This window comes from Lonchura striata, chromosome 3, assembly GCF_046129695.1.
Source record: "Lonchura striata isolate bLonStr1 chromosome 3, bLonStr1.mat, whole genome shotgun sequence".
Taxonomy (NCBI): domain Eukaryota; kingdom Metazoa; phylum Chordata; class Aves; order Passeriformes; family Estrildidae; genus Lonchura; species Lonchura striata.
This window is the reverse complement of record NC_134605.1, coordinates 45719882-45741845: the sequence shown is the minus strand read 5'-3', so window position 1 is coordinate 45741845 and position 21964 is coordinate 45719882. Positions and strand designations below refer to the sequence as shown.

The following is a 21964-nucleotide window of genomic DNA, read 5'->3' as shown; positions in this document are numbered from 1 at the left end:
CTCCCAAGTTGTAGAGATGGGTGCAACATGCTCTTCTGCTCTTGCTGTAAGCAGTTAATATTCCATGTCTTTTGTACTGTGGGGTTTGGGCTTTCTGAAGATTTGGTATCTGTTGGAATAAGAGAGAATTGTTTGCATATGAAGACAGGGGCACTCTAGAGGTGTAATGGGAAGACAGTTATCAGCTTTCAGACCTGTTCATAGAGTTTTGTCAAGACTCTCCTGTTGACATGTTACAGATATCAAGGGAGTGTACATGGTTTTTCACAGTGCTCAGCTAAGCCCTGGTAAGAGTGGAAGTGGCATTGTGACAGGAAGTTAAAGTCCATTATATCAAATAACTTCCAGCAACATTACCTGCTTCTTTCAACCTGTTTTTTGTTTGCTGTTAATTATATTTTATTTGCCAGATGTCATATTTAAATTAGCTGAAAAGTAGTTCCCCTTCAGTCATGAAAGATTATAACCTTGTAATTGAATGGAAATAAAGTAGGGGTGGGGGAAAACAGGGAACTGTACTGTAATGTTTATTTCCTTACGTAATTGTTTTTGTTTAGGTCCGATTTGCCGCCCTGCTTGCTTTGATAGAAGTTGCACAAAAACTAAAGGAGAACTACCTGGTCCTGCTACCAGAATCTATTCCATTCTTAGCTGAGCTTATGGAAGGTAATACTCTAAAGTGGCATTAGTTAGTGAAGGGTGACTCATTTCAAAGATTCAGACAGGCTCATTGTTATAACTGCTATAAATCTTATGAATTTGTATATGGTAGCTTATACTGTGCAAAATGCAAACTAAAGTGGATTATATCAAACACACTCATGAAGTTGAGTTAAATTATGGTAGTTTCTTCAGTGTTGTAGCATCTGCATATCTCCCTGTGTGCAAGTTTTAGGTCACTGTTAGTAGAAAGAGTCTGCCTAGTTCAGGGACAAAATATTTCTGAATAATAATTTCATATATGATGTTTGAGAATGGTTCTAACCTTGATGATAAAGCCTTCCTCAGGTAGCCTTGTAATCACTGCTCTACATAATTCCTGCTCAATTTCTTTTTCTAGATGAATGTGAAGAAGTTGAACAGCAATGTCAGAAGACAATTCAACAACTGGAAGTCATTTTGGGAGAACCACTCCAAAGCTACTTCTAAGTTTATGCCCTTCATTTTCAAATTTTGTCTGAATTGTGTTAGCTTTACACATTCAGGTGTTGCAGGCAAACTGTCATAACAGTTTTTATCAGAGACAAGATTTTAACTTTTTAATAAAATATTTTAAGAATCTGGCTTTATCATTTCTGGATGGACTGGGGACTTTTCTTAACTGCTCTTTTCTTAACAGTGGGAAACTGGCACAGACTATAAACAAATCCTGAATGACAACATGTGAGATTCACTGAATTCCATGGTGCTCAGGGCATACAGTTACTGTCCCAGTGGAGAGGTTGTCATGCTCCAAGCATGGTCCTCACTGGACTAATACACTGAAATCCTGAAATTCTGCTTTTTTCTGTTACCTGTAGGGAAGTAAAAAGTATACCTACTGAAGATACTGAAAAAGAAGTTCCAAGAAACTGATCCATGTAGAAACTAATTTGTTTTATAGTTTTTAAAGACTACTACTGATTAGCTGAAGTTCAAGAATAAATTGCTTGCTATGATAATGCATTTACCCAAAAAACTACTACTTGTTTTGCACCATGAGCTGCTGTTTCATTACAGTGGTACTAAGGCACTCAGACTCTGTGAAATAGGGTTTAAAATGCAACAGGGTAGAACTGAAACTATACAGGAGATAATGTTACATCTCACTGGGTGCTGGGAATGAGCCTCTGTCCAGGGTAGCATGACATGTAGAGCCCATACATGGAAAGATTACCACATCAAGTTCTTACTAGATTTTCTTAAAACTGTTAGTTGTGTCTGCTGTCAAACAAAAAGGACATTGCCATGAGAACATCTGCTGAACACTTAGCTAAAGGCTAAGAACACACAAGTGATACTACAGCCATGAGGAGCTGCCTACCAGCTCTTCTGTTCCAATGAGTTTATCCTGCAGCCAAGGGGTCTGTACAGCACAGCACAGCCCTGAAGGCCACCCCAGCATGGCCACAGCCCAGTCCCAGCGCCTGTCCAGATTAACTGCTCTGTGCATTACTAATTCCTTGATGCTGAAATGGTTCTCTGGTCTGGGTCACTTTGCCAACTTCAGAGATACTGGTAAGACAATAACAAAACAAAAGAGAATAGACCAAAAAGGGATCATAGCTACACTTGGAGAAAAGCAGAATTCATTTATGTTTTTATTGATGCTTTTTATACATTAAATTTGCTCATTTAAAGTCTTTTAGGGTACATCTTATTCTTGAAATTGCTTCGGTATTAGCAGTCTTACAACATACAGAGACATCCTTCAAGCATGTATTGACAACCAACAGTAACTCATTTTTAAAAAGGATATAAAAAGACTGACATTTGTATGGAAAACTGAATAGGAACAGTTTATTTCACATAGGTAGTATTTTCATACAAGACTGAAAAAGGATTCTTTCTCTAGTCCACAGCTGAGTAGTCAAGTGCCATCTCAGCTGAAACTCTACCTGGACTGCCTGGATTCAGACATAAGTCTAAAAATGAAACCCACAAACATCTACTTCAGACCCCAAGGATTCTTAACCTAGTTAGGAACCACTTCAGATCAAACAAACTTTCAAAAGTGCGTGTAGTTGAAACCAGCTAAATCCCTTTCCTGTGTTTCACTTGGGAAAACTAAAAGCTAGAAATCCTGGGCCCTTGTAAGCAGGAGGTGACATAACCATAGATGTCAGAGAAGGTGCTATTGCAGCAGCAGGCTAAGAGGTAAGATCAAACTTCCCTGCCTTTTACCAGAAGTAAAGGGTCAACTGTTTGCTTAATCCAACCTCACTGTAAAGGTTATTATTAAGACAAAGAATTATAATCCATAGTTCTATATTAAATAAATTATAAACTTCCCTTTTGAGATGCATAACTATCTTTGGATTCTGTTTTAGTCTAACTTCTACTTCATAATATTGAATGTATAGTGTTGTATGCTAAATGGTAGTTATTAACATACAGAGTGCAATTGTTGAACACAGTATGATGCAGCATTTTCATATTGCTAGGTTCAGTAATGCAGGAGATTTATCTGAGCAAACACTAATTTAGCTTGCAAGAAACTGAAGACTAGAGAAGGATTTAAATTTGCAGTTAGCGTTTCTGGTACTTGCCTAACTCAGAGGCAAATGCAAAGCCTAGATAGGCTAAAGGCAGGCTCAGCATGAGTCAGCACCTGTTTGTACTTGACAAGGAGGCACTGTCCTTAGAAGAGGTTAAATTCTTTTAGTACTTATTGAAAAGAACTACCAGCTCCTCACATCCAACAAGTGAACATCTCCCGTGACTTCCACTATGCTGATCTTTTCAAGTTGTTTAAAACGATGCTTGTACTCCAGAGTGTGAACACCATTAACAGCAACTTTGAACTGGTAGGCGTCACAGAAAATAATCAGCTGGAAAGCAGTAAGAAAAACAGTTAACATTTAAGCTCAGGTAAGATGCAAAAAAATCTGATGACCTAGCATGGATTTGGGCAAGATGTGTTTCTGTTACAGAGAATGTTTCATGCAAAAGCAACATTTAAAAACAAAAATGGGGCACCAATAAAATTCACAGAATCACAGAATAACTTAAATTGCAAGGGACCTAAAAATATCATCAAGTCCAACTCAATTTAATTTAAATTTGCTCTTAGCACAAGTTGAATTTTTGCAATTACTTAAAAAGAAAACTCTTACTAAATAAAGATAAATGTCTGCTCTCTATGGTCCCATTTAATTCTAAGTATTTTCAAGACATGAAATGCAGGAGTAGTAGTTTTATTTAAGTCTGTATTGGTAATAGGATATTTAAGCACCAATGTTAATCCATTTGGCAGATTTTTCAGTTTGATGCTCTTTCAATTAATCTTACCTCAAAATACATCCCTGGACTGAAAGGAAAGTTAGCAATTTCCTTTTCTTCTTCTCCCCAGCTGTCATGAAGGTAGGAGTTTCTTACAAAAACTTTATTTTTCATTCGGGGATTCAGATGTAAAGCAATGTCCTTTGAGTCACTTGGTCTCAGATTTATTGCAAAGCTGGAAGATATTTTTTTAAAGTTTACTGCACCAAGGTTTTGCAGACATGACAACAGCAGTCAATGCCACTTACCAATTCCTAAGCCAACACTCAGGCTGCTTATGAGCCAGGGCTGTGATTCACCTGAAAAACCAAGCAGCCAGCCAGCCAGCACGCACTTGTCTCCTCTGCACAGAAACCTTTCCTGGAGGCAGCAAATGTAGGACATGACCCTGCTAGATCCACTTCATCATTCACAGCTTTCTGTACATGTCTCAACAAGAAGCTATTGAGCCAAGAGTGGCTCCCCTACTGCACTAGGAAGCAGCATTCCCACAGGAACATAAAGAGCTGCCTGCTTCCCCAGCTCTTTCATTCAGGCAATGGAGAGTGGGAGCCTTTGTTTCACCTAAAGACATCATATTCTTTCTGCCAACAAAGTGGTTGGACTCCAAGGAAAAGTTTAAGGATTCTCACCATACATTTAAGACTGCTGGGACACCATGCATACAAAATGTAATTTTGCAGGTAGCAAAGTTCTGCCCAGGCTGAGTGAATATTCTGCCATCTCAGACATGCCCACCAAATATGTTGCTAAAGGGGAGCTCTGGAGGAAGGTGATCAGAGGGAACAGTCATTCACATTCAAATGAATGCTTCAACCTGTGGCAAAGACCTGTGTTTGAAGAAAAAAATATTTCCTCCCCACCCAAATTAGTTCCAGCTGTCAGATTGTTGCCCTCTTTTGAGAATTATTCAGTCCAGACAGGAAATATTGCAACACTTCCAAACTGTTAATTTCTCTTTTTCACCAGAAAAAGAAACACCTAAAGCTGTGTGACATGAGCGAAAGACATGAAATAATTTATAAACTCTATATAAATATATGAGTTGAAAAGCATCAACATAAAAAGCAGACAACCTGCACACTTGAACAGCCAAAAGCCTCTGCATGCTTACACGTATCTAAGCACATTCAGCACTTGAAAAGTGATAATAAACTTTTCAAGTTAAAAGAAGGAAAAGAAATGCTACTCTCTAAGTATTAATTATCTTATTCAATCTGAAGTCCATCCAAACTTTGTGGATAAAGATTCCAGAACTTGGATTCCAGTATGAACTCTGAATGCTGTTCAGCTGCAGGGAAGAAATGTTCCCTGAGGAGGCAGGAGAGCAATACATACGCACAATGTGGAAAAATGCTTCTCATAATTTTAATTTCTCATTAATTGCTTCATTTCTAGGCATGTTTTTGCAGAGCCAAAACTACCGCTCAAGTAAAGGGCATGCTGGAGCACAGACATTTGCTCAGCTCTATTTTGACTGTGTTGTGCTCCCCTACTCCCCAAGCTTTATTTCATGTTTGGAAAAGGTGTTCTTTGCAACCCTTTGTTCCTCATTTGCTACAAAAACTATTGCTCATACTCCCCTATCAGCTTTCATGGAATCACAGAATGGCCTGGGTTGGGAGGGACCTTAAAGTTCATCTCGTTCCAAGCCCCCTGACACAAGCAGGGACAGTTTTCACCAAACCTGGCTGCTCAGGGCCCCATCCAACCTGGCCTTGAACGCTGCTAGACATGGGGCATGTCTCACTACTCTCATAGTAATGAATTTCTTTCTCATATCTAACCTAAACCTACTCTCTTTGGAATGGAAGGCATTCCCCCTTTTCTGTCACCACATGCTCTTCTATATAGTCTCTCTCCATGTATCTTATAGGCATCTTTGATGTACCAGAAAGCCACAATTAGGTCTTCCTGAAGCACTTTTTCTCCCAGGCTGAACAGTCCAAATTCTCTTAGCCTTTTCTTTTTGGAGAGGCCCTCCATCCTTCTTAATCACTCAGTTAATCATTTTCATCACTCAGTTACATCAGTTAAGCACCTTCATGCTTACACCAAGGAGGTTTGTCAGAGAAATATTGTTTAACATGCAGCATTTGAGCACACCAGCAACTTGCCTGACTTATGTTTCATCTATTTCTGCCAGATCCTTACTCTTGGATCCCTTTAGAATAAAAGCTGTCTCTGTACAGTACATCTGCTCACACTTCCTGCACAATGGAAAGCCCTGAACAAACACATAAATTTGTAAATGACATAGACTTAGTAGGTAAGCCACTCAGATTTTACCTTCACTTTTCACAACGGAGCTGCTCTTTTAAGTCCTCTCTAGTGGTAATCCTGCTGGTTCCTGAGAAACCTGCACTGTAGTTTCAGGTGATTCCAGATGCTAAGTTGCAAGTGAGTAAGGATATGCAGAGGCAATGGAAAAGCCAACTTATTCTCAAGAGCACCTCAGTTAAATAACAGCAAAAAAACCCATCAGTAACACATACCTCTTTGCGGTTTTATTCACTTCTCCTTTAACAGCAATTGTGCATCCTGGACAAAGTGCAGTATCAAGTTTCCCAGTGTAAGGAACACCCTGAAAGTATACCCCCAGTAAAAATTTTGACTGTGACTTACTTTTTTTTGTTTGTTTGTTTGTTTTTTAATGCAAGTTGAGCTTTACTATGGCATGATGAAATTTTGGCCTACAACTGCAAATCTGTACTTACCACTAAAGTCATTCCTACAGCATATTGTGAGATCCTAATACTGTAGTGGAATACATCTATGTACTGGGTTTTAATTTAGACTGCCACCCTGGGTTCAAAACAAACATTATTTACAACTACTTCTGCCCCTACTAATGAAAGGAGGGGAAGAAAGGGAAAGGAAAAAAAAACCAAGAAAAAAGTAAGCATGAAACTCCCTGTAATAGTTTAAATTCTAATCACATAATTATTCAGACTTATACCTGACTTTTCATCTCTGGAAGTATCAGTTTTGCTTTAAAGTGTAAGACTCCTTCTAAGGTGTGTTGCTGTCCCATGGTCACATAAGTGCTAGAAGCAGACACTACGTGTTCTGTCCTCCTGGCAGCAGTTCATAATGATAGATGATGCAAGTATTTTATTCATCTTTACTTCTTCATTGTGTTAACAGTTATTTTTACCAGGGAAAAGAAAGGAATTGAGGAGCATTTCACTTTTATGTTTTTGCCGAAGCCCACCACTTGCAAATTACAGTAGTGCATATCACTCAGTTTTGAAAAAAAGATTGGAGAAGGCACACTGTCAAGGGACAAAGTGTCTAAAATTACGGCACTCACTGCAACTTCACCTTCTCCACAAATTCTATCTGTATATATTCCTGGCTTCAACTCCTTTTCAGTTTGAGTGCAGTCCTTGCTCCAGCATGGATACAGTCCACCTGCACAGATTTTTGCAAAAAGATGAGCACTCACTCCATCTTTACTCCATGTTAGCTGGGTACAAGTTCCACCCCTAAGGTGCAATGCTTGCATCCAGCTACCTAAAGTGCACACAGGGATGTGTCAGCAAGAAGAAGATGTAGCAGACAGGTTTCATACATGTTAACATACTATGACTGCAGAATACTTCTGCTTTGCAGGTGTTCCCTAAGGCAGAGACAACGAAGTATGCCTATTTGAAAAAAATTCCACTGTGACTTGGTCCTTTAAAACTTCAGATACTTTGCTTTTAATTTGTTTATGGTTGTGGATGCTGTGTTTAATCTTTTGGGTTTTCTAAATGATTTAACAATAGTCTCATTTGTACTAGCAGCAGAGAAGAGGATTACCCTCTACAAAACCTCACTGATGATCTTTCTCCAGTTGGCTATCAATTCCTTTCTTCTTGTCTTTTTATAAATAACTGAAGTATTTTTTTATTGTTTTTTATTCTACATTTGCCACAAATCTACAGGAAACACTTACCAATTGTGAACCATTCAGCATTGCCCCCTACAAGAGAAGAAAAGGACATTACCTAGCTTATCAGACAACAGGGAGAATCATTCAACCTTTTACAAACATACGTACATTTTCTGTGCTTATCTTTGTTACTCCTAGAGACGATGGCTGAGAGCCTTGTAAAGACTGCAGAAAGAGAGATATTTAGGTGTCACTGCTAACGTCATATAACTTTATGCTAAAGTTGGTTTAGAACAATGTAAGGATCATCATGCTTTGAATGGTGAACTGATAGGATGGAAATCTTAGGGCTATGTCAATAAAGAAGACAGCCAAACCCCTACAAACTACAGGAAGGCTCTGCAGTTCAACTGCTGAAGCCAAATCAAGATTTCTGATCACCTCATTACAATTTGAATCTTTATTTAACAGTCAGAGTACTGTCAAACTCTCAGAATCTCAAGGTACCCATGGAGTTTTCCTCACTGGGGTAGAAATACCAGTATGGCAAGTCCATACAGCAAGATTCTTAATCCCAAGCAGCCCTCTACATTAGTGTCCCTTCTCATGGGAAGGACAGATGAGCAACATGGCCATGCCAGAGACAGTTCCAGCTGGTGTCTTCAGGTTGCTTATTTCAATCCAAACCTCCAACTTCCTCCTCAGAAAAGTGTATTAGAAGCAAAGACTAAAAGGAAAGAATCACCTTTCTCCATTCCTTTCTTCCACAAAGCATACAGCATCAGTAGGCACAGGTGTATGTTTTGTGCTTGTGTCAGAAAACAACCTACAGCATCTGCTTGCCCTCAAGCTCTTCTTGGAGTCAGTCCTCCAAGATCAGGAAGCAGACAGCTTTTGCAGAATATTATTCTGGCAACATGCCCAAGGCCAAGTGATGGGACCCATGAAAATCTGTTTACCATCTTCGCAAATGATCTTTAAACATAGCAGACCTATATTTAAAGCTTAGAATTCATTATGTTCAGCTTTGCCTCCTACCAAAACAATTATTAGTCTGCTGACCTGAGTTAGACCTGATATTTGGCAGTAAGAGTCAAAAGCTTCACCCACACTGTAGTGAAGATTGTGCTGAAGAGACCCAGAGTATCTCACAGCAGTAGGTAGACTACCTTAGTGCGTGGCAGAAAAGGGAAAAGGCATTCACCTTCTGTATCTCCCTGGAATTTATCACCTTCAGTTTCTGTTCTAAAAAATCTAACTCTTTCAGAACAAAAGGATCTCTCCTTCTCCACAGGAAAAACTCCCTGTTAGTTTACTATCAGTAGCAGAGCTGACAGATGAGAGGAGGCACAGCACAGACTTCACTTTGAATCCACTCCAGTTTGGTCCACTACAAAGTCTGAGAAAGAGTACCTCTTCTTATCCCCTTTTGACTTCAGTCAACAAATCAGTCAGTTAAATAGGAAAAACAGGGCTATGTACACAAGGAGTTCCAGCTGTGGCTGACCTTGGCATTTCAAAGCCAAGCAACAAGTTGCAGCCATGGCTACACTTGTCCCTTAGAAGCACTGAATACTCAACAGTTCATTCTGAAGCCCCTGCAATATTTGAAAAGTCTAATCCACTCATAGACTAAGTATCCAACCAATTCTTATACAATCTGTCATGTTAACTTTGTAAGCTGGAAAATTTTGTCACATTCTTGCCCCTAACTGCATGACTGAAACAGGAAGACAGAAAACCTCATGACAGTCACATGCTGAAATGTGGGGAAACCAAAATCTCTTTACTAACATTGGACTGTGTAGCTGCTTCTCCTTCCTTTTCACCATAAATCCCACTATGCAGTTTAGCAGGAAAGAGGAAACGAATCAAACAAGTCAGCTATCTATACAACTTACCTTAGAAACAAACTCTATGGTTTTGATCTGCACTTTGCCATATATTCCAAGAGTATCTATTTTTTCAAGACTAATTCTGTGGTTGTAGAGCAGCAAGTGCTTTTTGTTTACAGAAACCTAAAGAGATGGGAAACAAAACAGAAAAAATGTATTAAACATACATTACACCAGCCACGTATCAAACTGTATGCACACATCTCTGGCTTACACTGGTTTGGTACAGAAACAATTTGGTACAAAACACTCCTAGGAGTGTCCTAGAAATATCAGATCAACTAAGTTCAGCTCATCCATGAGTCAGTCTCTCTTTCCATAACTATGAGGGAGATTCGTTTACCTACACTAAAATTTGCACTTCACAACTTTCTAACACCTGATCATTTACCAGCATGGTATTATCAATGTAATATAATCTATTATTGCAGTCTAACAGAGCAAAACAAATACATCTCACATGTCCCCTCCAAGAGGGCTGTCCTACACTAGCCACAGAACAGGTTTATCCCAAGATTAGCCCTTTGCACATACAGAGGGAAGGGTGGAGTAGCCATTAGCTATGGCAGGAAGTTCCTTGCCTACTCATCCAATTTTGAGGAAAGCAATACAAAATTAAAGGTCTGATTTAATTAGCACCTCTTTAAAGAAAAGCTCTAAACTTTTCTGTAGTTAGACTATACCTAGGTAACAGAGACACCTAGATCTCCAATATTTATTTCAATTATACAAAATTCCTCTACTTTATTGGCCTGAAAATGGCTGCAGACGAAGAATCAACACAGACTCACCTGGAATTTATCCTTTAAAATCATGATGACAATCTCAAATGACTTTCCTTTTCCAAAGGGCATCTCATAAGTGATCTCCTCCCAGCCCCACTTCTCCCTCTCCAGTGTGTTGCAAACAATGCAGCCAGACCTTTTGAAGCGGGGGTTGAAATGGAATGCCACATCAGCTCGAGGCTTTATGCTGCTGCCACACTGTAAATCCACCTGGAACCTAATCACAAAAGTAAGACAAACCACATTCAGCTCAGTCTCTCAAGAGCACACTTAAAGGCTTGGTATATTTGTGTTTTACTGTGGAGCCTCAGAACAGGCAGACACAATGAATGCCACTGAATAAGAAAAAATCCCCAAAGAAACATTTGCCCTCCTCTCTTCCTACACAGATGTGAAAGGTTCACCCATGATCTGTCCGCAGGGACTATAAATGTTTAAATTTATTTAATGGCTATCACTTACTGTGTTCACCACCTTCCCTTCCATCACCTTCAGCAGAACATAGCAAATGAACCTTGGATAAGGTCAGGGAACAGAACCCCCTTACTGTGCCCTTACTGGGCACAAGCACTAGTCCATACCTCCTTATCCCAGTTTAACTTAATTCCTACACAATACGTATTCAGTTATCAATTTTGTTAGTGTCAGATTATCCTTTAAGCCTGCATTCAATCTGATGTTATCACAAGGATTTAGATCAAGCCTTTGTGTGCCATCCTAAGTTGGACCCCTGGAAACATTTCACCCTTTACATTCATGCTCACATGGTGACACTGCAAAACCTGACAACATAGCCTCTACCTGTCTGCATCATCAGGAACAGTGCCATGTATCACAATTAGCTCTCCAGGAACAAGGCCACCATGTATTGTCCCAACATATGGAATGATCTAGAAGAGGGGAGAACAAAAAAGAACAAAAAAATATTCCAATACCATTTTGTGATGGAAGCAAGAAACCCCAACATAGTTTAAGAATTAGATTCTAATTCTTAATTACATGATGCTCTACAACATTAGAAGCACAGCTAGCTTTTAATATAAAAGAATATACAACAGGAAGGGAAAACATGGCATATTTTCCACTATGAAAACCAAGATTTTCAGATAAAATCAAAACTAAAATTTCCATCCTCCATTCTTAGCTCTCAGGTGAAGTCATAATATTTTATTGCCTCACTATTCATAGAGCATAAAGAGGATTCACTTCAAATTAGGTCATTCCCAAGGGCTGACTATTATCAGCCCCCTTGCTGGTACCAGAATGCAACTTCTACAACTCCCCTGATCCCAGACTACAGGAGCTGCCTTTTTGCTTATTCATGCTCCATTAGGGAAAACAATGATAGGGTGTCTTCTTAGTAAAAACCACAGAGTGTCTTCTTAGTAACACCTACACAAACACAACAAAATACCTCACTCTAATAAGCTAAGAACTGCAAAGTGCACTAAAACAGCCCAGTTCAGGAGTCTTGGATTTTACAGTGCCTACAGTATGCAGTCTGGCTCCAATCCTCGATATGTTTTCTTCTGTATCAATAGCTGGAGAAGGCAACATATGGATGTTACATTGAACTGAAATGGCATGGTGAGAGTTGTTAAGCCATAGGGAGGGATATGTCAATTAGGATAAAAGCGCCAAACACCACAGCACAGCTCACCAGCAAAGACTCAGACGTACTCACAGAAGCCCTACCCTGATCATCCAGCATTTCAGGAAGGGATGGGAAGCAACTTAACATTAAACTGTGGAAGTTCCCAGGTGCCTGGCCCAAAAGAAAAGCAGTAAGTATACATCTCATCGCTTGTGTGATGTGCTTCAGATTGAAAAAGGAAGTAAATGGTAGAAAATGTTGCATTTGCTCTGGTTAACGAAAATAAAATTTTGCCAAGGTTGGTTTTGGTAGTTTATAAGATTTTGGGAAACTCCTGAAATGAAACACCAATTGCAAACAAGAATTCCAGTAATTTAACAACAGAAATAATAAACACATTGGAATTACTACTCTTGAATGGAATATTAGACCATAAAACAACACCTTGAGATTTTTATTTTTAAAATATATTGATCATTGCATGAAACAGGAGGATAAGGGCATGTGTTTGCAGACACATATTTTTGTTAATCTGTGAGAAAAAGAAACAACACCAGTAATTGTCTAAATCCAGAGCGTTGATCATTTCTGACAGTAGATACACATCCTTTTCTGCCCGTTCTCCACTTTCCTTCTCAGCTACCCACACACTGCATAAAACCTAATTCAGAGACGTCTTCTGCATCAAGAAAAAAAAATAGAACTTGCTTCTCAAGCAAATTGCTAAGTTGTTTTAAATCTCATCATGTTTATTTGCTTTAGCATGTGCAGTAGAAGAGGACCAAAATATGAAATTAAGTGTTAAAAGCAAATGAAAAGTGAAATCCCTTTGCTTACTAGTAGCAACTTGGTTCCTTAAAATACAAGCTGAACTCCAGAAGATAAGTTTTATTCAAGCAATAATAATCAAAAAGAAAAAGCGTATCTTGATTGTTCTTATTTTTACTCTCTGCCCCTGAGGGGCAGTAGCTCTATTGCAATAAAGTAGTAAGTTACTGGTTCAGTCTCCAAAGACAAACCGAAGAAGCACACACAGGTCAGGGATACTGGGACTTGACCATTTTAGTGAAGCAAAGTTCTATACCCCTGAAAAGGAACTGTAGCAAAAGCACTTCTTTATATTCAAAAGGATGCATTTATTTAAAAGAAAAGGTGGCCGTCAACTCTTCAGAAGCTCAGATGTGGAACCAACAAGAGCGTAATAGAGCTTTTTCTGGGTGCAATACTACTTAATGGGACTTTGTCATCACAGAATGTGTCATTAATTTATTAATGTCTCAAGATGCTCTTTTTATACTACTACTACTTTTTCTTTATTAAGGATAGTACTTGTCACGTGACATGATCTATCATCATCCTGCCTTTCTTCCAGACCTCCAAAACTTAGCTCTAAAGCCAACTGGTCAATGTCAACTGAATTTGAGAAGTCTTGGAGATGGTGTTCTTCCTAAAAGAACATGCCAGTTTTCATAAAACAAGAGGAGAATTATGGTCTTACAGAGGAAAGGACAGTGATAAAAGCTTTTATGCAGCATGCTGGATATCAGACAGCTGCCCCACCAGATGGGGCATCATTTCTTATCAGATAGGTGGAGTAAAAGGCATAAAGGACCAAAGCAGATTTTCTGCATGCTTGAGAACAGTACAGTAATGAAGAAATACAGCTCAGACTCAAACCTGTAATAAACTATGAAGTTTTGCTGCTAATGGAACAATGTACTGAAACAATGATATTTTCATAGCCTGCCTTGCTACAGAAGGGCTGAGGTTGGAAGACACCTCTGGTCTCTCTAGCGAAATGCCTTGCTCAAAGCAAGGTCAGACAGAGCAGATTGCTCACTGCCTTGTCTGGAGACTGCCCCAAAGTCTCCAGAATTTGTACCAGTCACTGGCACAATCTTTCCCAACTCTGCCTCCACATTCCAATCCCAAATACTCATTCATTTTCTCACAATAGGCTCTGGACCCCTAAAGTCTAGTTGAATTCTCCTGCTAGGTGTTTTCACCCATCATACTGATCAGTCCCCTTGCAGCCACCCAGTTTTGCTGGACTCTTAAGTCTCTCACTGACACTACTCATTTGCCTTAAACATTGCCTAACCCTTCTCTTCACACCTCCTCTTCCACCAAGATTTCCAACTACTAACTTTCATCCCCCTTTCCTTTTGCACTTCAGTCCTCCCACCTTCTAGTTGATCATACGGCCAGCTTTCCTTCCTCTCCCAGCTGGATTCTTCTGAAGGAGGTTGAAACCTCATGCCTAACTCTATTCACTTTGCAGCAGTGACCATACACTGGGAATAAACAGTCAGATTCACTGAGGACCCAAGAGTGTGACAGTGCAAAGCTGCAATAGATAAGGAAGTCCTGTGCAGGTCTGTGCCACTGCACGTTCCACATATATACTTTACTGATTTTGGTATTTTTAAAGGGATCTAGCACAGAATGGTAAAAATACTATTTCCTGCAGGTTCAAATGAATGACCTTTTTTAAGGCACAACAGAAAACACAGCTTCAGATCACCCCTTTATGGTAAGCCCAAGTCAGGCTGCTATCACAGACCATGAGAATGCTAGAACTTTTCAGAGAAAGTTTCCAGACTCTGAGCCAGGCAAACAAAATCCTGTCAAATCTGGTCTCTGCAATTGCTGAATCATGTCAGTTCAAGTTTTCCGTAGAAAACAGGATTTATTATGAATTAAGATATGAACTATGAAAAAAGATTCCAAGTTTAGTTGTTCAGACTGAAGTTACAGGCACAACAAAATAAACATTTCATGAGAGCTGCCAAACCCCACCCGTATTTACAGAGAATCAGGAGTGAAAACAAATCATACTTTCACTTTCCAGCATATTCTGCAAAAATGCCAGACATCTGTGTAAGCTGTACATGAAACAGGATTATCCTCCAAGGCTGACAGAACGTCTGTCCTCTTTTGGAAGTCCTGTCCATTTGTTTACAGCACAATTTCTAAACACCATCAGCTCTTCATGTCACCTGTGACATTCTCCCTCAAACACCTGAGTGATGCAGAGCTCTCAGTAGCATCCCTCACTGTGCAAAACAGTACTGTTGATATAAAACAGCAAAGTCCCATCTCCCAAGGGAGACACTGTCGACATGACAGAGGAGTTACCGGGTTACTGATTGTCTTCTGTGATGTATCCAAGGGCAATTCAAGCATTTCTTTCTGTGGTGTATCCAAGGTCAGTTTACACATTTCCTCCTGTGGTGCACCTAAGGATGTCATCTTCCCACCTCCAGCTCAGGTCTGTCAGTTCTGTGTGGCCACTGCTGGAGAACTCACTGATCAGGCAACACCAAAGGAGTGACCCCTTCGGGGAAAAAAAACAAAAAAACCAAAAAAAACCCCAAAAATTTTAATTAAAGAGAAACAAAACAACACAACATGAATTAAAACCCTCCAAGGTACAGCTACAAATAGCAGAAGAAAGTATGCAAACATCTTTCCAGTACCTCTGCTAGAGTTTTGAAATATGAAATTAAAAGGCTTTCTTAAAGCACTGAGATGCCCCACTGATAAACAATGTCAACAGGAGTGTGCTATCCCCAGATTTACCATGGCAGACAAGCCTTAGCAAGTGACCTTGCCTTTTCCACCTTTATCTTACATAAAGCTAAGAAATATTAGGCAAAGAAGAGAAACAGAGGGTGTTTTACATTTCTTCCTCTAACACATACAATCTCAGAACTCCACAAGTAATAACAGAAATTTATAAAACTATAACAAAATGCACAACATTAATAAGAAATAAAGTTTGTGAGTATACTCAGCTACATTGCAACTTCTTTAGCAAATCCTTTAACAAAGTGTCCAAAATTCAGGGCCAAATTGAAACTACCAAGTATTATTTCTGGCATACACTGGAGAAATAAGGTAGCATATAAACTATGTGGTGATAACAAGCAGACAGGGAAAAAGTCAAAGGTGAAGGCTCTAGCCACATTATTGTGTGAGAACAGAAAGCTATGTTAACGGAGAAGAAAAAAAAAAATAAAACCAAAACAGAAAAAACTCCAAAACAACACAAAATCAAAACTCCAAGGTCTGTGGCCTGTTCCACAGGGGTTAATCTTCTGCAATGATTAATAGAGTGGTCCATTTTGCAACATCTGACTTAGTCTTGTTGAAGATTTGGACCAGATGGGTATTAACTCACCCACTTAAGACCAGTATCTAGAATACAACTCAGAGAACATAAGGTCTCAACACTGCACAACTATTTTGCCCTTTGATCTTCTCAAGGGATATTACCATAAATTCACTTTTGCCTGTGCAGGCATGTTTTATCGATTTCATTTTTAAAAGGAGAAAATAAAGACCAAATCAAACAATAATTTTGCCTTTACGGTTGTACAGTCCAACAGCAGACCCCACAAAAACGAAACTTACAGCTCAGCTGTATCCTGCTATCTGAACTTCCTGTGCCTGCAGCAGGAATCTAGATCCTGCTAGGAGAGGATCCTGGCTCAGGATCTTGGCAGAGCCAAGAGCAGGTGGCACTATGACAAAGTGATGAGTTAGGAGTTTTCTTATCTGCCTATTACTGTTTTACTGGCAAGGTCGCAATAATGAAGGAAAGCTGCAATTCAGGCTCTGTTTGTCCAAAGGACGTGCAACTGCAAAGCTCTCCTGTATCCTCCTGCCACCACCACCAGGGTACGTGTTACACCAAACCTGCAACACGGCAAGTTAAGGTTCCCTGGTGCCCTGCTATCTCACACATTCCCAGGGGCTGGAAATATCTCCCACAGACAAACAGGAAGCCACAGAGACCAAAAATAATAATAAGCGGTTATTAGGCTTCCCACTGTGATACAGAGAAAATGTGTCGCTCATGAGTTACTTTCATGAGGGTAACTCCGGCCAGTCCTTACAATTAAAGCGAGATCTGGCACCAGTGCGAACAAGGATTCTGCACAGAGAATTACCGAGACGCTTTCTGGACATCTTCAACCACTTAAAGTACAAAACACTGGCGGTGTCCCCCGTCCTCCGCTATAAACCCGAGACTCCCGAACACTGGAAGGACACAGGACGAAGCAACCTCGGCCACTTCAGCTTTACGGCGAACCGAGGCAGTCCCTCTGCCCGACACGCACGGTGTCTTACCGCAGGACTCCCCGCGGCGCTCAGCAGCGCCCGCTCCCCCGCGGGACGCGCCCGCCCGGCCCCGCCGCCGCCATCGCCGCCGCGCCCGGCCCCGCCCTCACCGCGGTGACGTCACCGCGGCGCCGCCCGCGCGGGGGCTGGGGCGCGTGCCCCGCGCGGCCTGCCGGCCCGGCGCGCGCAGGCGCCGCCCCCCGCGGGGCCGGGCTGAGGGGGCGCTGTGGCGGGCGGGCTGACACCGCGTGAGGTGCGCTGCGCTCCGTCCCCTGCGGCTGCGCCTTCCTGCGTGTAGTGTGCTTCCGCGGAAGGCCTGTGCCCAGTGCTCTGCCACCCTCTGCATAAGTTCTCCCTGACATTCCTGGGGTTTAGTTTATGGCCATTGCGCCTTACCCTCTCACTGGGCATCAAGAGTTTAGCACCATCCTCTTGAACTCACCTTTGGGATATTTCTATGCATTAATGAGATCCCCTCTCAGCCTTCTCTAGACTAAGCAGGCCCAGCTCTCACAGCCTCACCTCCTAAGAGATACTCCAGACACCAAATCATCTTTGTGGCCTCCACTGGACCCTCTCCAGGAGCTCCTTGTCTGTCTTGTATTGCAGGGCCCAGAACTGGACACAGCACTCCAGATGTGGCGTCTGTAGGGTGGAGCAGAGGGGCAGGGTGACCTTCCTCAGCCTGCTGGCCACACTCTTCCAATGCACCCCAGGACACCTTTGGCCCTCTTGCTGCAAGGGCGCTGCCGGCTCATGGTCAGCTTTCACCCACCAACACTCCCAGGTCCTTCTCCGCCAAGCTGCTCTCCAGTAGATCTGCCCTCAGCCTGTGCTGGTACTTGGGATTATTCCTCCACAGGTGCAGGACCCTGCACGGGCCCTTGTTGAACCTCATTAGGTTTCTCTGTGCTCAACTCTCCAGGCTCTCCAGTGACCCACAATGACTGTGGTCATTTCTGTCCCAAGCCAGCTTCCGTCTGCCTCAAGGCTGTGGTCTATCTTCCTGTCCCCTTGCAAGCCCCACTAAGAGTGATTTTGGTAGGATTGGTAAGGTAAGCAGGAAGGCCAACAAAGCCCCTTGCAGTTTTATAGCTCATTATGTGTAACAACAAACAGTCTGCTCAGAGAAGCACTACAACCTCTGTTAATACACTGGATGGGGAAAAAATGAGCACAAAAATAAAGAGTGCAATATAAAAGGCTCATAAGCTTAAATCACCATCTCCTGTTCGAATAAAGGCATTCAGTATTTCTTTGCCTTGCAAAAAGCAGTGTATATGGTTATAGAGAATTTAGAATGGCATTCAGCCACTTGTCACAAAGACCACTAGAGTATCTTAGCTAGATAATATCCAGTCTTTTATTCCACAATTAACCGACACAGAAGCCCCATCTCAAATCATCTATCTACTTGCTAGAATTCTTCTGATAGTTGTAGGATTGCTGCTTTTATGGGTACCTCAGCTTACCTATATAAAACTGGAAGGATTTGTTCACAGAAAGGTATGATAACACTTCTTTTGAGGAGAACGGTAGAAATGAGGTGCTTGGATAAAAAAGCAGCAAAGCAGATTGCCTGGGGAAAGGTACCTTAGAATCATGAGTGGTTGTGAGAGAGGACTGACAACTACAGTGTATAGTTAGCTGCCAGAAAAAAGCCTGCTATTCAACTGTTCTACATAATTCTACAGCGCTACTTAAAAAGAGAACAAATAAACTACCACTTAGTTTTTCTTTGAATCTATTTTTCCAGGCACTCTAGTTGAAAGAGTAGAGCACTTTAATAAAACCAGACTTACATAAATACATGAAATACACTCAATTGTCAGTATGAGACTGCAACCTCAAAGCAGGTTTGAAAGTTCAGGTCAAACAGGAAAGACAGAAAATATGCTGAAAGGTTGGAATAAAAAAATATGATGCTGAAAGGAATAGCAATAAGCAGAAGTGTTTCTAGAACCACAGAAAATAAAGTTTTACTGCTTTACTACTTCTTGCTCAGGGCTCTTCTACTTTTGGGAAGAAACAATCCAGAGGAAATACAGTGATTTGTATTATGCACCAGTTCCTTACTGAAGCAGAACAGCTGTTTGATTATGTGATTTTAGGCTGAGTCATAGGCAGTTTATGAAATTTGCAGGGAAGCCCCTATTTCAGCACCCAAACCTAATGTAGCATTGACAATGAGTCAGTTGGCTTACAGCTTCAGCATCTTTGTGCTAAAGTGCTGTTGTTTTGTTCATAGACTGTCTTCTGATCCTGCTGATTTCTTGTGACTGCTATTTTTAGCACCATTTACTAATGGCAGTCCTGACAGCAAATAACAAAGTCTTCCCTTATTTCCACAGTCCCAGTCCTAATTCAGGCTTTTTCTTCTAAATTTGATGTGCACTCAGCCATTGCTGGGACTATGTACAATCCTATCAGCAGACTTCCCATGTTCCAGCAGAATTTTGCTTGCTGGAAAAACAGAAATGCTTTGTCAAGACAGATACAGCCAATTTCAGCTGAAGTAAATATAGCAGCTATTCTTGGCCATAATGTAGTATTTCATAGAGGACCCTGTTACCCCTAAGAAATTTTACCTGCCTCTCCTGTCTTTGATGCCAAGCCTGTAACCTGTCTCTCTCAGGGTAGCAAGCCATGGCTGAAAGTCAAGGTGAAAACATACATAGTCATACTTATTTGGCCTGGTATTTTATGCACAGTTCCAATTATACAATTTCCATCAATAATGGAATTCCCTAGACTTGAAACAAATAAGCACTAGTCTCCATTAAGACATTTTCCCATGGAAGTTACTCTTGGCTAATTTTTCTATAGTGCTGTTGTACCTGAATAGCTATTTTCCCCTAGATTACACAGTACTACAGGCCACAGGTGTAAAGCCTCTAGCACATTGGACTGTTCAGCAGACATTTTATGCTTAAGGATGTCCTATGATTTCAAAAGACTGACATTGTTGTGTCTTCTGTAGTTTTAGTGGAGCTGTTTGTGCATTACAGCATTTCTCATGGAAATTATTCCCCTAGTTTCTTTGAAAAGCTTTAGACTCAAGGAGGACATGAGTCCTCTTGGTACACCAACATTAAAATTTCAGCTGACAGCCCAGTTGGCTCAGCTTTTACTTAGCCACGAGTTTATCAGTGGCCTTCCATAACTTTTCCTTGATACGTCACTATTTAGCTTCAGTGATCATTCAGATCTTCCAGTTTTCAGTTTAAAGTTGCAAATCACAGGAAACAAAAAGTCATGGTTTTTAAAATGAGCTTACAGATCCAAAAGCTTAAAATTATACAGCTGCTTCAGGAACTAACAAGTATTCTATTTTTTGTTGCAATGCCTACTTTTTAAAGCAAAATGTTTAAGAGAAGCATAAGAGCAAACAAGGTACAGAATAGATATGCAGGCCAAAGGACAAAAAAGGTACCAAGAAGTCATTAGACCTTCTGAAAACCAATTCTAGGCCATATAACTCTTAAAACATACTCACCCCTCCTTTCTTAAATCAGTGACATGACACTCTAGGTTTCTTGAAGTAGTCAGGATCACTCCTTCATTTGTGTTGCAGTAGACAGGAGAGTGAACCTGTGCCTGTGCTTGCCCTGTCTGCACACCCCAGCATACCCCCACCCCCAGGCAGTTATGCCACGATCTGCACATAGTGATTCAATCCCTGCCTACCTAGGAGATAAAAGCCAGGAAACACTGTATGATGTTCTCCAAACTTGGGGACTGTTATCCAAACCCAAGATCCCTAGAACTCTACCTTCACGCCTTCATCATTTTCCTTGCAGTTGCTCCTGGATATCCCTGGTGAGTCTCTGCAGTTACAGATGAGCTCACCTGCCCTCAGCTCTGCTGCATTTTCAAGGGAGACATGCGAGGGCTGTAGTATCACCTCTCACCACGAGATGGTAGGTGTTTCCTGATGGTTAGAGAGGATCAGGCTTTTAGCAGACCTTTGAGATAGTGAACTTCTCAGCTTCTGAGAAAGAGGCATAAGCAAATAAGGACCAAAAAAACACCCACTGTTCACAGGATTGTGAATGAAGTAGGGGAAGCTCATGTATATTGGCTGCAAAGACAAAAATAAATTCTCAGCTTAGATTCAAGATATTTTTACTACTGTAAGGATTTGCACAGCCCTTTATTATCCTGGTTCTTTCTGTTAAGAAACTTTTATGTTATGTAAATTTTTTTAATGTCATCAACAACATGAAACTTGAGTTATTTTTTGAAGCAAAAAACATTCCCAAATTAAATATTGGGTCATTTTGAAACAAACTTATTATCAAAAAAGAATAAGCAATTTCACGTGAACGTATAAAGTTGTGTATCCATCCCTTGCTGTACATAGATACACAGAACACATTTATTATCCAAGTTACTTATGCGGTTCTTTCTCATTTAAGAATCTCAGGCAACTCTCATTACCACAATAACAAATACACATTTCCTCAAATGGCCTGCCTTTGAAATTAAGAATCACTGTTTTACAAAGGCAAAATACAGAGATTAAGCTAGTAAGTATGCCCAGCTGTTAACTGCCCCTCTGCCACTAACAGAGGGCACAGCAACCCTTTCCCAAGGCTATCTAATTACTCTTTGCCATCAGTTTCTTGTAAGATGGAGTCAGTTCCAGTCCTTGGCCAAATTACAGACAAATACCACCAACTGCACCTCTCAAAGTAAGTTATTT

General features: G+C 40.8%; 2 protein-coding genes across 4 annotated transcripts in view; one reads left to right on the top strand and one right to left on the bottom strand.

Annotated features, from left to right (window-relative positions):
• Positions 1-1279, top strand: part of HEATR1 (HEAT repeat containing 1) — a 34760-nt gene extending 33481 nt beyond the window's left edge. The window contains exons 44-45 of the mRNA XM_021527084.2: positions 558-666; positions 1061-1279. Coding sequence (XP_021382759.2) covers positions 558-666; positions 1061-1149 — 198 coding nt within the window. The 3' untranslated portion in view covers positions 1150-1279. The remainder of the gene's footprint in view (positions 1-557; positions 667-1060) is intronic.
• A 992-nt stretch (positions 1280-2271) lies between these two features.
• Positions 2272-17359, bottom strand: LGALS8 (galectin 8). Of its 3 annotated transcripts, none has more exons than XM_021527085.2 (10): positions 17269-17359; positions 15271-15469; positions 11340-11428; positions 10545-10755; positions 9760-9876; positions 8027-8083; positions 7922-7948; positions 6477-6565; positions 3991-4156; positions 2272-3530 (listed from the first exon to the last, which is right to left on the bottom strand). In XM_021527085.2, exons 2-10 carry the CDS (start codon positions 15382-15384, stop codon positions 3381-3383), a joined length of 1020 nt encoding a protein of 339 aa, XP_021382760.1. In that variant the 5' UTR covers positions 15385-15469; positions 17269-17359; the 3' UTR covers positions 2272-3380. The 3 variants fall into 3 exon arrangements, with proteins under 3 accessions (XP_021382760.1, XP_021382761.1, XP_021382762.1); XM_021527086.2 differs by lacking the exon at positions 17269-17359 and adding an exon at positions 17088-17108; XM_021527087.2 differs by lacking the exon at positions 8027-8083.
• Positions 17360-21964: the final 4605 nt, after the last annotated feature.